Here is a 13,769-nt window from a genome sequence, read left to right as displayed (position 1 = left end):
AGTTCAGGTTCTGTATATCAAGATAATGTCACTCAAACAATGGCAGTCATAACTCTCAATCAATCAATCAATCAATCAATCAATCAAGTTAACTAACCAACCAATAATTAAAGCATTACAATGACCAGATACAATCTCAGTATCTGGGAACGGTTTTATGCTTCAACATGTTTTCTAAAGTCCATAAATCTAACTTGTTACAAAAGAAGCACAATGATAGTGAAGTTCTTTCATTTTCTCATCAGTTTCAGTCTGGTGTGAAACTACAGTTTGCATAATAAAACTGTTGTACCAACTTACCAAATTCAGTTAAACTTTTTCAGCTGTTCCAGATCAAATTGAAGTTTGAAACTTGAGATCAATTCAGCTGTAAGAATAATGAGACTAAATCATCCTTTATTTGTACAAACATCAGTCCAAGTCGACCGTTTTTTAGGCTTCTTGTGTGCTGAAGGGGTGAGAATAATAAAAGCTCTCAGCTGAACATACTAAGTAACAAGCGCCATCCCTTGTTTATATTTCTGCTCCCTTTATGGCCCCAGACGGCACCATAATGTTTATAACTCCACCTTTAATGTTTCACAAAGACGGAGCAAATGGGACTCCTCGTTGTACAGTGCAATGAATTATGCATGTATTCTAATAAACAGAGGTATCTATGCCCTTTAGAGGGATCTTTGTCTCACGTACACAATACATAAATGCATTGCTATATTTATATGTTGTATAGAATATTTTCTCTAATGGAAATTTGTTATAAGATTAATGCTGTGGGGGATAAAAGATGTAGTTTTGTTAGCAATTACTGTTAATGGTTTTGAGCAGGAGAGTTAGGTATGTGGCCAAAAAGTAAATGGATTGTTTTTCATCATAACCCCACAGCTGCTCTGACGTTCAATTTAATCATCTGTGCTTTTGTAAAACAGAATCAACAGGCAGGACACTGAAAACTCTCATTATTTCTGAGGATTTTCTCCTCAAACAGGAAAAAACTGCCGGTGGCCAAAAACACGATCCTGGAGGGGAGAAAGATCACAGACTCACTGATCCGGATTCCCTTCGATCTGTGCATGAACGTAGCTTCCTTCTCATTCAACTGTTCCTCTCACAATTCTTCACACAGAAATGAACAAAATGCCACAAGGACAAAATTCAGATTTTCCCAGTTGAAGATTCAAACTCAACAAAAGGTTCATATCAGTAAGAATATTCTGCAGAATATTCCTCAGATGGAAATAATTCATCATTGGCCTTGACCACTGAATATCTGCCTCTCCTCTCAATTCTTGACTTTATGAAGCGATAAATCATCTTATATTAGCAACGCAGCGTTTGACGTCTTGTTTCAGATTTCCTGAGTGGCATCTTTACAATCTTGAGAACAAGTTATTCACTGATACTAAATCAGTCGTTATTTATGACTGTTATTAATCTGTGTGCTCAGTGAAGGGCGGATATAAGCTCTCTCTCTTATTTGTTGTGATGATATTTTTCCTGCCCTCTGGCAGCTGGAAAACGTTTAGATTTCATAACTCCCTTAAATATAATTGAGTCAGCCGGCAACTGAGCCGTTTGCAGATTCTTCTTTATCATGATTGCAAATTAAAAACATTTTTACAAAATATTTTTAGCAATAATCACAAAATCAGTAGTTCCATATAAAAATCTAATCACTTCAACGTTATTCTTCTTTGTAATCATAAAATAGATCCTCTGGCAGAGCGTGGAAAACGTTTGACCTCAGATGAAATAATGAAACATGAAGATCAAACGGCACAAAGCAAAAACAAAACAAAAACTGACGTACAGAGAGAAACCAAATCATTTATAATCCCAGCATGGCTGTTCATGCTTTGGCTTCCTGCTCCCAAATTTACCTTACGGAAAAGAAAACTGCACAAAAACTACATTTAAACCAAATCAAAGGTGCAATGTTGAATTTGAGAATAATCATTTGAAATATTTTGTAAAATCAAGCTGCTTTTACAAATTACCACTGCAGATAGAATTAATATATAACATGTTAATACAAATGATTTTAACCAGGAAGTAAAGTATATGCAGTGGTTTGCATATACTTTAAATCATCTTAGATGAGATCATTCAAACATTAACACTTATTATATAACATAAATGCATATCTGCTTAGTAAACATAAACATCATTTCTTTATCCAAGTCACTTTCCTGTCATTACCCTGGAAAAAGGACTTTGATTAGATCAGTTGGCGTGTTTATTGGTAATGTAACTAGTTACATTTACCCAATTACATTTACTTTAGTAACTTTTTATTTAAAAAGTACTTTTACTTTTATCTGAGTAATTTTATTAAGTAGCTCTACTTTTGAGTAAAATGTCTGGATTTTCTTGTTTTGCTGCAGCCTCTGAAAGTTTCAGAGTGAAATGTGGAAACTTTCATCTCTCCGTTTCCTGCTGAGTCTCACTCTGAAAAGATCCAATACCGGATCTTGTGGGTTCTGCTGATGGATCTTGTGGGTTCTGCTGATGGATGTTGTGGGTTCTGCTGATGGATCTTGTGGGTCCCACTGCAGCTCAGGTGTCAGTAATTAGACGGTATTATCGCTCCATCTGATGACGGTTGTGAGGAACAGTGTCAGAAATGGAGGTGTGCGCCGCAGATTGTGTCATACATAAATTATAACATTAATCTCTCAGACTGCCATGCAAAGCGCCCAGTCGTCCTTCACTAACTGGTTTGAAACCAGAGTGAAGATTTACCAAATCTTGGTATTTGATATTATAATGATAATAATCAGGCAAAATAAGTTTTTTTCTAATCAGTTTCTTTCAGTAAGAAACTTGTTCAACTTTAGCAGAAGCTGCAGGTGAGTCTGTGTCTGTTTTTACCTGTTTCTGGTTAAAACAGGTTTGTTTTTCATTCAGTGGGAAGAAAATCCAGAAATTTTATTCAAGAGTAGAAATACTTTATAATAAAATTATTCAAGTAAAAGTAAAAATAAAATACTTATAAATGTACATAAAAAAGAAAGTACGTTCACAAGTAAATGTATTACTGTCTGACTCTAACCAGGATTTATGACGGAAAAGCAGGAAAATGTTTTGCCCTCTGCAGCTGCAAGTAAAACATTTTTACTTTTACAAAACGATTGAATAGTCTGATTATGTTGTTTGTAAAACTCATTTCAGTTTTTATCAGATATATTAGATTGTGATTCACTTTGTCCATTTTTGTTAATTTATTTTATTTACATTACATCCAGTGTTACATGTAATGTTAGGTCCAAGTTTTTACTTTTTTTTTTTTTTACAATTGTATTGTTATAATTGATTATTAATTGTTGTTGGGCTCTTGAAGTAAAACTGTTGATACAAAACGTTGTAGCAATCTGAAGGTTGCCTTCATGGTTTTCCAGTTTCACCGTTAATAAATCAGTGTATTTAAACTGCAGGCTTGTGGCTGGATGGAAAGAAAATGGCTGCTTTCCTGCCATGAAAAGTGAGAACAGATGTAGAGTTTGTGCTGATCTCAGGCGCTCTGTCATCCCAACGTGGACCAGATCCCAGAACGGTTCACACTCCTGCAGACGCCCTGCCAGCATGAACCGGATAAAAATAAACCTACTGATGAAACACAATCGGCCTATTTAAAGTAAAAAAAAACACAAAAATTAACACATTTTCTCCTTTGTTTCGTTATGTTCATAAGCTTCTTATTGGCACACTGTTTGGTGTCATTAAGGGAAGAAACATGGGAAAACATGTTTTAACCAAAATGCACCAGTCAGACACACTGTTAAAGTTTCACAAGTTTTTTTAAAGGACCAAAATTAAAATAATTCATATAAGAAACATAAAAATTTTTTTTTCAATAAAAAACATTGGAAACTGCAAGAGTGTGTCTGAGTCTGGGGAATTTTTGGGTAAAACATGACTTATTGACTGGATGGAAAACATTTTACTCAAGTAAGAGTAGAAATACTTTGACGGTGGCGCAGGGGGTTAGCATGGCGCACGGTTAGCATGGCGCAGGAGGTTAGCATGGCGCAGGAGGTTAGCATGGCACAGAAGGTTAGCATGATGCAAGGGGTTAGCATGACGCAGAGGGTTAGCATGGCACAGGAGGTTAGCATGACGCAGGGGGTTAGCATGGCGCAGGGGGTTAGCATGGCGCAGGGGGTTAGCATGGCGCAGGAGGTTAGCATGGTGCAGGGTTAGCATGGTGCAGGGGGTTAGCATGGCGCAGGAGGTTAGCATAGTGCACGGTTAGCATGGCGCAGGGGGTTAGCATGGTGCAGGGGGTTAGCATGGCGCAGGGGGTTAGCATGACGCAGGGGGTTAGCATGACGCAAGGGGTTAGCATGGCGCAGGAGGTTAGCATGGTGCAGGGTTAGCATGGCGCAGGGGGTTAGCATGGTGCAGGGGGTTAGCATAGTGCACGGTTAGCATGACGCAAGGGGTTAGCATGGCGCAGGAGGTTAGCATGACACAGGGGGTTAGCATGGCGCACGGTTAGCATGGTGCACGGTTAGCATGGCGCAGGGGGTTAGCATGCCCCACGTTTGGAGGCCTTGGTCCTCTACGTCCCAAATACTAGAGTAATTTCTTGGATGGATACTTTTTAGTTTTACTCGATAAACTAATGTTGAATTATTGTAATTTCTGGATCCTCTTCTCCGTCTGAATGCGGTAACTTTCCTGTTTTTTCACTCTTTCTTCTCTTTAAAAGCTTTTGACACGTCTGCGTCTTGTGGTAATTATCCTGGTGAATGATTACCTGTAAATGCTCTGCAGACAGATTGAGATCTGCTCACTCATTTCAAACCTCCAGGGAGGCGTTTCTTCAGGTTTACACCAGCTGTTGAAAGGGTGTAAACGCGCTTCCTGTCAGCGGCGCTACCGAACAGACGCTTCACATTTTCCACGCCGCCTCGGCTCACACACAGGCGGAGCTTTTTCACCTCAGGTTTCACTCGGTGAAGTGAGATCTCCAGTCAGACAAGTGTTTGACGTTTTTACCACTGTGGACAATGAAACGGTTCATCTGAGAACACTGTGGATGCAGAGCATCATATGAAACTCCTTGCATCCACAAAGTAAAACTGAGTGACATAGTTACAATAACTTGAGAAAATAATTCCTTTTTTTGCAGAAAGAAGTTAATTGTAGGACATTTTGATTTACTGTAAAGATTCATTAATCCATGTGCAAACTAACACACTGCCTAACTGCTTTAGAAATTTGGTAACTTTCTTCAGTTTAATCCATGCTAATATTAGCTTAAACTGATTGATTGTTAGCTTTTTGAATCTTTTTAGATCAGATAGTTTCTGATTATTGTATCTTTAGTTGATCAAAAAACATTATTTTAATCCAAACTTTATGAAAACTATCCTCGCAGTCAGTTTAGCTTTTTGTAAAATGTCACTGCAAAATGTAATTTTATTAATGCATGAAGATGAGAAATGTTTCATATTAATATTTTAAAGGGAGCTGCTAATACAATATCAGATATTTTACTGATGTTATATTTACAGTAAATCCTGGTGTCATGTAAATTAGAAATGCTACACCTTTATCTTCAAACTTTAACTATCTAAACCATCTTAGTTTGAAAAACCGACTCTGAACCACATGAAAATGATTTTAACAATATATTTATTTCCATTTTTTTTTCTTACAAAACAATTCCCCCATAAACCAGAACACACAAAATGCATAAAGAAAACTGTACAGGTTCATGTCATGTCTGAAGGTGTCCTATCTGGAAGAATGTTATCTACAGCAGTGGTTCTATCACACCGAGCAGCGCAGCTCTGCGCCACCGCGCCGCTGCGGCTCTAAAACAGGAACACTGATCCACAGAACAACAGGAGCTCGCCAGAATCGTCCGCTAACGGCTGCAGCACTGGTGCGTCTTACTGAAAAGTGACTTTTACAAGCAGCTTTTGGGTGATCTGTGTGAGGTCAGAGGTCATGTTGCAGAGTTGTTTGGTTACATGCAGGATTCAGATTTAGATGGGAGTGAATTTGGATTATTATGTAGTTGGACCTTCAGGAAGCAGAGCCAAAAACTAGTTTAACATTTATTGAAGAACATTAAACGACAGCAGGATGAATTCGGACACGTTTGTCTTCTCAGTGCAAGAGTGGTCTAAGAAACATCCAACAAATCGCTGTTGATGTTCTCAAAATTGTTTTCAGTTTGAAAACCAGAATGTTGCATTAGCAGCAAATATCTTCAGACAAACCTAAAAATCTGAACGTATCATTAAACTCAACTCGGGTTGCTACATGCTAAAACCAGACTTTGACATCTTAGTTAGTGGATTTCATTTTGAAGATGTTTGACCTGCCAAAATAAAAGCCGGCAACTTTGATTTAAATGGCTGTGAGTACTTGTGATCTGCCGAGTTACATTTCAGTTTTTCCTCATTTTAGAGTGTTACAACCACAAACCTCAGTGCTTTTGTTCAGGTTTATTGATATTTTGTGGAAATTTGATGGAGACTTGTGAAGTCCAAGAAAAAAGCAGGAGGAGTTAAAAGTTTTCATGTTTTGTTTGTGGCATTTATACCAATTTTGGTCAAATGAAACTAATATTTGCTCGTTTTTGTGACATGGTTCAGGGTCAGATTGGATTCTCAAGTCATTTTTTTTTTTAGATTTTGTATCTCCTTTGAATTAAATCTACATATTGCGGCTCTGTCTGCTTAGTGCTGGAAGGTGAATATTCACCACAGTCTGTTTTTCTGCTACACATGAACGGCTAAAAGTTTAATTATAATCTCATGTGATTTGACACTTTCTACATGTTTTCTGTCATCTTCTGGTTTTTAAAAGTTAGTTTACAAATCACAGCCTTTCTTTAAATTTAAAGTCATTTTAATGACATGCCAGAAAAATGATGGATTCACTGCAGTTTTCTCCCTCATGTTGCTGGTCAGCTGGCTCAAATAAAGCTTAGGAATGGTTTAAATTCAATTTTGTGGAAAATGAAGCAAGCAGCATGTCTGTTAAGCTGGAAGATAATTAATTTTCCACCTGATGTCAGTTGAATTTAAATATAAAATTCTTACTTTTAAAATATACCATTTCTCACAATAATGACTTTCTTTTTGTGTCTCTTCCCTAGACTTAAGATATGTGTAATCCTGCTCTTGTAGTTTTGTATTTTATAACTTCATTTGTTGATTTTTAATAAATCTGATCAGAGAACAGAGGGCTTAATGCATTTGTATTCTACTTTAGGTTGTTCTATGTACATTGAAATTTGTGGTTGTAACGTTGCAAATATGCAAAATGATAAAAAGTTTAATCTGTACTCACAGGAAATCACATGAACCTGTGGAAACTCAAGTAAAAACTCATAAATGTTGCTAAAAACGTCCCCATTCTGCCTCAAACTAAGTTGTTGTGGCTGCAGACAAAACACCAAATGCACAAGTTAGCTGTTAACAAAACGCACAAATCTAATGAGAAATGTTGAATAAGTTGAATAAGTGAGCTGCCTTCGTGATCCAGAGGATCAACGTTTATAGTAACAACATCTTAGCTACATAATGTAGATTAAGGCATTGTGTGACTTTAGGGCAACTAACTAAAACTAAAACTAAGTAAAGATTTGGGTCTCTTGAATTTATCCACTGAAGCACCGCGGCTCGTGTGGTTAGCTTAAAAACTCTACATTTGAGCAAAAGAAGCGAGTTTTCTGTCATGACACACGTGACCTGAACAGATTCATTTTTATTTACTTTTATAATTATTAATGTAGCAAGTCACTCAGAATAACGTTGTTAAAACTCAGTAAATGAATAAAACATTAATTTATCCAGATAGTTTTCAGGTTTTGCTCTCAGATTTGAGGTTTAAATTCTGTAGCATTTTGTTCATATAACTGCATGAATAATTAATGTACACTACAAAAACATACTATATTGCCAAGTATTTTTAGTGTAGTTTCTAGCATAAATAGCTTAATACACTTGAATTAAGACAAAATTAAGTTCAATATAACTTATTAGCAAGACACACAAGTAAGTTTTTAAGTAAATTTAACTGTCAGTAGAACAAGAACTTTTTCATAAATATTAAGTAAAGGTTTATTTAAAACAAGCTTTTGTATCTTGCTGAATATACTTGTAAGTTTTGACTTAATTCAAACGTAATAATATATAAATGGTAAGAAAAAAACTTGGTAAGATTGTTATTTCAGCGCGTCTCTTCGTTTTGATTCCTGCTTTCTGCTGTTGAAGACGGAAAGTTAAGTTAGTTTTCAGACATTTTGACAAATGCTGCTGCTGTTATTCTAAATATAGGATTTTCCTTAATCATCTACAAATAGACCTAGAATCAGCTTTCTGACAAATCTCATAATTTGAAACAAAAGTCGCTCATAAGCCGTTTTAGTCCGATACGCGGCTCCATTAAGCGTGTCCAAGCTAAGCGTTGGTGTGCAGAGCAGATGTGCTTAGTGAGGCTTTCTTGTTTCAGTCATTACTACAGCAGCAGCGATATCTGCTAATAGCTCATCATTGCTATGATTAGTGCAACTGCAGAATCACAATTACACCAAGAATGATGCAGTTCAGCTGGAGAACATGTGCTATTCTGATACACAAAGAGTTGCTGGTGTTCATTTAGTAACTTCTCTAAGAATTCATGAACCCATTGCAGTGTAATGTCACACCCCAGATCCGGCCCCCAGCTTCCTGCTGGAGAGCAAAAAGCTGTTCGCTCCCATGACTAGCATTGGTTTAGCTGCCGAGTTGTCAATGCAATAAATATTAAATCTACTCCTGATATATAAAAGAAAAAGAAACACAGAGCGTTGCTGCTAATTGTCATCACTACAGTCTGTATGTCACGTAATCGACAGAGCGAGAAAAAAAAAGTGGTTTTGAGTTGTTTGGTGTTTTTTCTGCGTTATTTTCCCTTTGCTGTGGCGCTGAATTAACAACAGATACAGTTTCATTTAGTTAACGGTTCTTCTTGATGGATGGAAAAGAAAAGAATCGTCTTTTTGCCCTCCAGCGTTGTGTGGGAAAACATGCAACGGGTCCATAGGACTGTTATTACTAACCCTATCTGATCATTTGAAACAAAAGTCGCTCATAAGCCGTTTTAGTCCGATATGCGAGTCCATTAAGCGTTGGACACTTAAGCTAGCTTATATGCTCTGTGGTTTTGTATAAATTACATATTGCTAATGGTTTTCAAAGATACAGAACATATTTTAACTAACGGTTACACAGCTTGCTTGAACTTGCTTGTTTTTAAGAAGTTTTACAGCCACAAAATATTTCCTAAGTACCACTGCTGTGATTTAAACTCCTTTCCAAGCTTTTCTAAACTCAAACTGCAGCCATGTTTGAGTCATCCTACAGATTTGAGGATGTATGAAAGAACGAAGGAAGGCAATTCCTGGGAACTTTTCACAGAAGCTGATTGTTGGATAGTTGAGCTTTCTGCTTCTGTTGTTTAACAGAAACGCTGCGTATTATTTCAAAAACAAGCATTCAATTTTCTCAAACAACAGAATATTTGTCTTTCAGCCAGCTGACTGGCAGTGTGCAGAGAAAACTCCAAATGTTTTTTTCTGGCATCTCATTTAATCCTTGTAGGCCAAACGTGTCAAATTTGCAAGACCGTAATTCAGCGCCATGGTTTCTGAGACGTTGCGCTTTCCAGGCAATGTTTGGCCTGATGTTGTCTGAGGGCCAATCTTAATAGATGGCAAATTATGAAAACTACTATGATATTGACATTTCCAGTTATGAATAACTGAGCTAATTATTTACTCACAGGAGATTTAAAGCACTTTGTACAGTCAAAAAAAGCAAAAATATCCAGGCGGAGATTTTAAACTTGGGGCTCAAAGGGTTAAGCCATAACTTGACGCCTGTAGCTGTCTTTCTGAATGGATGCACAAATGCTCACAGCCCATCAGAGTGGATGAATGATGCTGCTTTTCCTTGGCCTCAGCGTAAACCGGAGCCGTTGCCCCGGTGGATCGGCTAAGTGGCGTTTTTAGGCTTCGCCGCACGGCGCTGTGCTGCAGTCAACATGGGGAACAGTGAGATGGGGGAGATTAAACCATTGTGGAGATCGCTACATACTTTCTGTTTCCTCTGTGACTGAAGCATCCATGGTTACTTAATGGACCAATTGGACTCTTTGGATTGGCAACAGAAATAGAGGGAATTAGATAAGTGCATGAAGCCAACCTCTGCCAGTATGAATGAAAGCTTTCAGAGAGTACAGTACAATACCATGAGTGAACAGATGTTCGCTTTTAAAAGGACTACACTACACACTAGAGGCAGACAAGACAGACTGTTTGGTGACTATATGCAGCACTGGTGAGAACGACAAACATGAGATTAACAAAACTGGGAAAGCTTTTTATTCTTAAAAAAAAGTGAGCATTGTGCATAGTTCATAGTTGTTACTTTCGCCTCTTCAGGTACCTATTTGCTGTGATAACATGGAAGGAAGTGCAATAATGTACAATTCTGTATAGTAAAGTGCACATAGATCACTGTTGCACTGAACGGCATTGACACTTTCTCCCAATAGGAATATCACGACAGATTTTCTTAGTATTTTCTCTATTTTTAGGTGTACTTTTGATTCATCTCTCAGGCGTGTTTCCCCTCTCAGTCCCAAGTTGGGTTCACATAAATCTTAATGATAGGTAATTTGGCCTGATTTCTCCTTTTCTTGTTTACTTCTAATTCTAAGTCTCCGTTTTTCTGGCTTTTCTTTTTTACTCATACCTCGCCGACCCAGACCACTGTGTTGGCTCTTTTGATGTCTGAAACCTCGCAGTGCGGCGTTCTCTGTTTGCCGTCCAGGACGAAGAGCGACTCAACCGACGGCGTCACCAGGTACTGTCCAAACAAGCCGCTGGAGACGATCACTCTGTTGGGGCCCCCCCACGGCCAGGCCTGGGCGGCCAGGGGCTCCTTCAGGCTCCGGAGAACCTCTGTGCGTCCTGATGACAGATCGGCAAACAGCAGGTCTGAGCCCGACCTGGACGCCGCCACCAACATGTGTTGGTTCGATTCCGTAAAAGAAGGCTGGAAAACCATATCGGAGACACTTATGGGCTCGTCTAGTTCCTGGTTTAGCGTTAGCTCTCCCTGGAAGGACACCATCTGAACTGTCAGCTTGGAGCGCCTCAGGTCCGGCGTCACGACGTAGCGACCGTCTGGCGACACGTAAGCCTGGCCTGTGATGTTCTGATTGGGGCCGATGACAGCGTCCGTCACGCTGTCGACGAGGAGCTGGGCCGGAGCGCCCAGAAGGCTCTTGCTCTGGCACTGGATGAAGTAGAAGCCGCTTAGGTGTGTGTAGGCCATGCTGGCCGGGATGCAGCTGTAGTTCTTCAGACTGATGGTCTTGACGCGTTGGAAGGTCTCCAGGTCTATCTTGTGGACCGCCGGCTCATTTTTCAGGAAGACGAATGCAAACCTACACAGACAAAGATCAAACAGGAGGTTAATTGCCTGTCAAAGCTTTTTTGGAGGAGACGGGATTATTACACATGGAAATTCTCGTTTGCTCTGATTGAGCAAGCAGTACGGCTACTGGAGAGTCTAAGGTCAGACGTGGCTGGTTTACCTCACGTGAGTTATGATGAGGTTAGTTGGAGGGATGAAGAAGTTCGTCACCCTTTGAAAAGTGGTTCGGATGGCGTGATGAACTTCACCCACACTGGCTTGAGGAATTACCTGGAAACACCGGAAATATGCAGAAACTTGAGCTTTCTGTAAACTATGCTGTACGTAGTTCCCACAAGTCTGAACCAGAAATGATCGGTGCCATCTTGGTAGGCAAGCACAGAGCAAAGAATAAACGAACCATGGCTTCCAAACCTACAAAAACAAAGTTCACTGACCAAATTCAAAAGAAATGTATGTAAAAATAGTGGCTGCTGGAGATGGAAGGATGTCAGATGACAATTTACTTTGACGAATTTCACTACTTTGTGAACAGAAAGAGTTTGAATGACATGGAGGAGCTGTGGAAAGGATGTACGAACTCTTTAGAGGAATAAGAAGGTTCTGGTCACTGGCAGAGTGAGTACAGGTAGCAACACCCATGGAGGCTACATGTCCGTCTTAGCTAGCAGCAAAAAGCAACATTAGCTAAGCTAATTTGGAGTACGAACTACAGTAAATATCACTGATATTTATCAGTTTTACCCAGAGGTGGGTGGAGTACGCAATAGTTATGTACTTACGTTGTTTATAAGTAGATAGGAATGAAGCGAGAGCTAGTACTAAGTTTCCATACGTGTGACACCACGAGACTTTTGTGTTGATCCACCTGCAATTCCTAAATGTTAGCGGTCCAATCATGTTCAATTTTACTGTAAGCAGAAAATCTGCTTGTTTTATTCAGAAAAGCAAAACTAATTTAATGAAAAGAAGCAGTTTTTGCTGAAAAGTTACTATTAAATTGGTTTGTCTTATTTCCAGTGTGCTAAGATATTTGCACTGGAAACTAAATTACATGACAGATGACAAATGTCATTTTCAAGCCTACTTTGATAACTGGAACACCAACAAGCTTAAATGATAAAAAACATTTTAAATGCACAAACGTTGCTGTAGATTTGAGTTTTGTCTGTTCAAATATACAAATGAATCCCTTCTGATAAGCGGTATGTGATATTTCAGCTCCTCTAGAATACCTTGCGATTTGTTTTGTTCTTCTTGTCAGGTAAAACGAAGGCTCATCTGTCAGATCCTAACCACCAGAGCTTGTTCAGGTGACACCCTCATACATCCTGGAGCAGATAAACATCTGCAGTTTATGATGTGAGCCGATGATATGTGGCTCTGCCTCAGTTCTCTGTAACAGCGTCTCACTCAGAGATGGTTGTCTCAGGAGAACAAGCCACTGTAAAAGCCTCATCTTTCATGTCCTCCTGGCTCTGAATCAGCAAATTTGCAAAGTGAAGCGAACATTCGTCGACCTTTAATTCGTCTCGGAAAGTTCTCAAAACACGACTCATCCTGCACATCACGGCCATCAAGTCCGAGACAAATCGGACCAAAGTGTTTGATAAGAGTTTGAGCCGCTGTGTCGTCTCCTTTAGGATGCAGACGTTTGTCCTTCTGTCTCCACAGGAGACTCATGGTTGGTTTAAAATGACTGTTTCTTTGTTACTAATATTGTCATTTTGGTCCATCTGATGATGTAACTTTTGAATAAATGATTGATTATTTGATCAGTTAGTATTTGAATCACTCTTCAGTAATTTCTTGGACAGTTTTTTTCAGTCATATTTTTGGGTGTCCTACCTTTTGACCTCCTGTATGACCTTTGTGCCTCTATTGGATAAAGTAACCAACTTAAGTCAGACGTTTTTGACCCGCCTCATTCTTGGGTGGACAAAAAACAAGTAGTTAATGCCACAGTCCCACAAAAGGCTCTTTTTACATTTCTCTGGACAAACCAGTCTTTTTAAACAGAATACGGCTTCGCTTTAAGGAAAGACAGAAAAAACCTCGTTAACAAAATGTCATTAGCAGCACTGCAGAGCTGTGGCAGTGATGGGAGTTAATGAGTTTAATCTACAATCACTCATGTATTATTAGGCAGCTGCCGTGCTGCAGGTGCTCTCCATTAATGCCACAGGCGCCTTTGTTAAAGCTCATCCACTCAGCGACCCGCTGGAGTTTCACTCCGACCCAAAACCAAACGGGATTTGGTTCTGGCACAGCGGAGCGTAGTCACTCTGCAGGATTTGGATGTTTCTAAATTTAATACTAATCCTA

General features: G+C 39.0%; 1 protein-coding gene across 6 annotated transcripts in view; it reads right to left on the bottom strand.

Moving 5' to 3' along the window:
• Positions 1 to 5,620: 5,620 nt before the first annotated feature.
• Positions 5,621 to 13,769, bottom strand: part of fstl4 (follistatin-like 4) — a 172,837-nt gene continuing 164,688 nt past the window's right edge. For all 6 annotated transcript variants that reach the window (XM_055051381.1, XM_055051380.1, XM_055051383.1 and 3 more), the window contains 2 exons: positions 11,605 to 11,714; positions 5,621 to 11,454 (listed from right to left, as the gene is read on the bottom strand). In XM_055051381.1, coding sequence (XP_054907356.1) covers positions 10,752 to 11,454; positions 11,605 to 11,714 — 813 coding nt within the window. In that variant the 3' untranslated portion in view covers positions 5,621 to 10,751. The remainder of the gene's footprint in view (positions 11,455 to 11,604; positions 11,715 to 13,769) is intronic.

This window comes from Poeciliopsis prolifica, unplaced genomic scaffold (assembly GCF_027474105.1).
Source record: "Poeciliopsis prolifica strain line A6 unplaced genomic scaffold, Auburn_PproV2 SCAFFOLD033, whole genome shotgun sequence".
Classification (NCBI taxonomy): domain Eukaryota; kingdom Metazoa; phylum Chordata; class Actinopteri; order Cyprinodontiformes; family Poeciliidae; genus Poeciliopsis; species Poeciliopsis prolifica.
The sequence above is the reverse complement of the archived record's forward strand: the minus strand, read 5'-3'. Positions and strand labels throughout refer to the sequence as shown.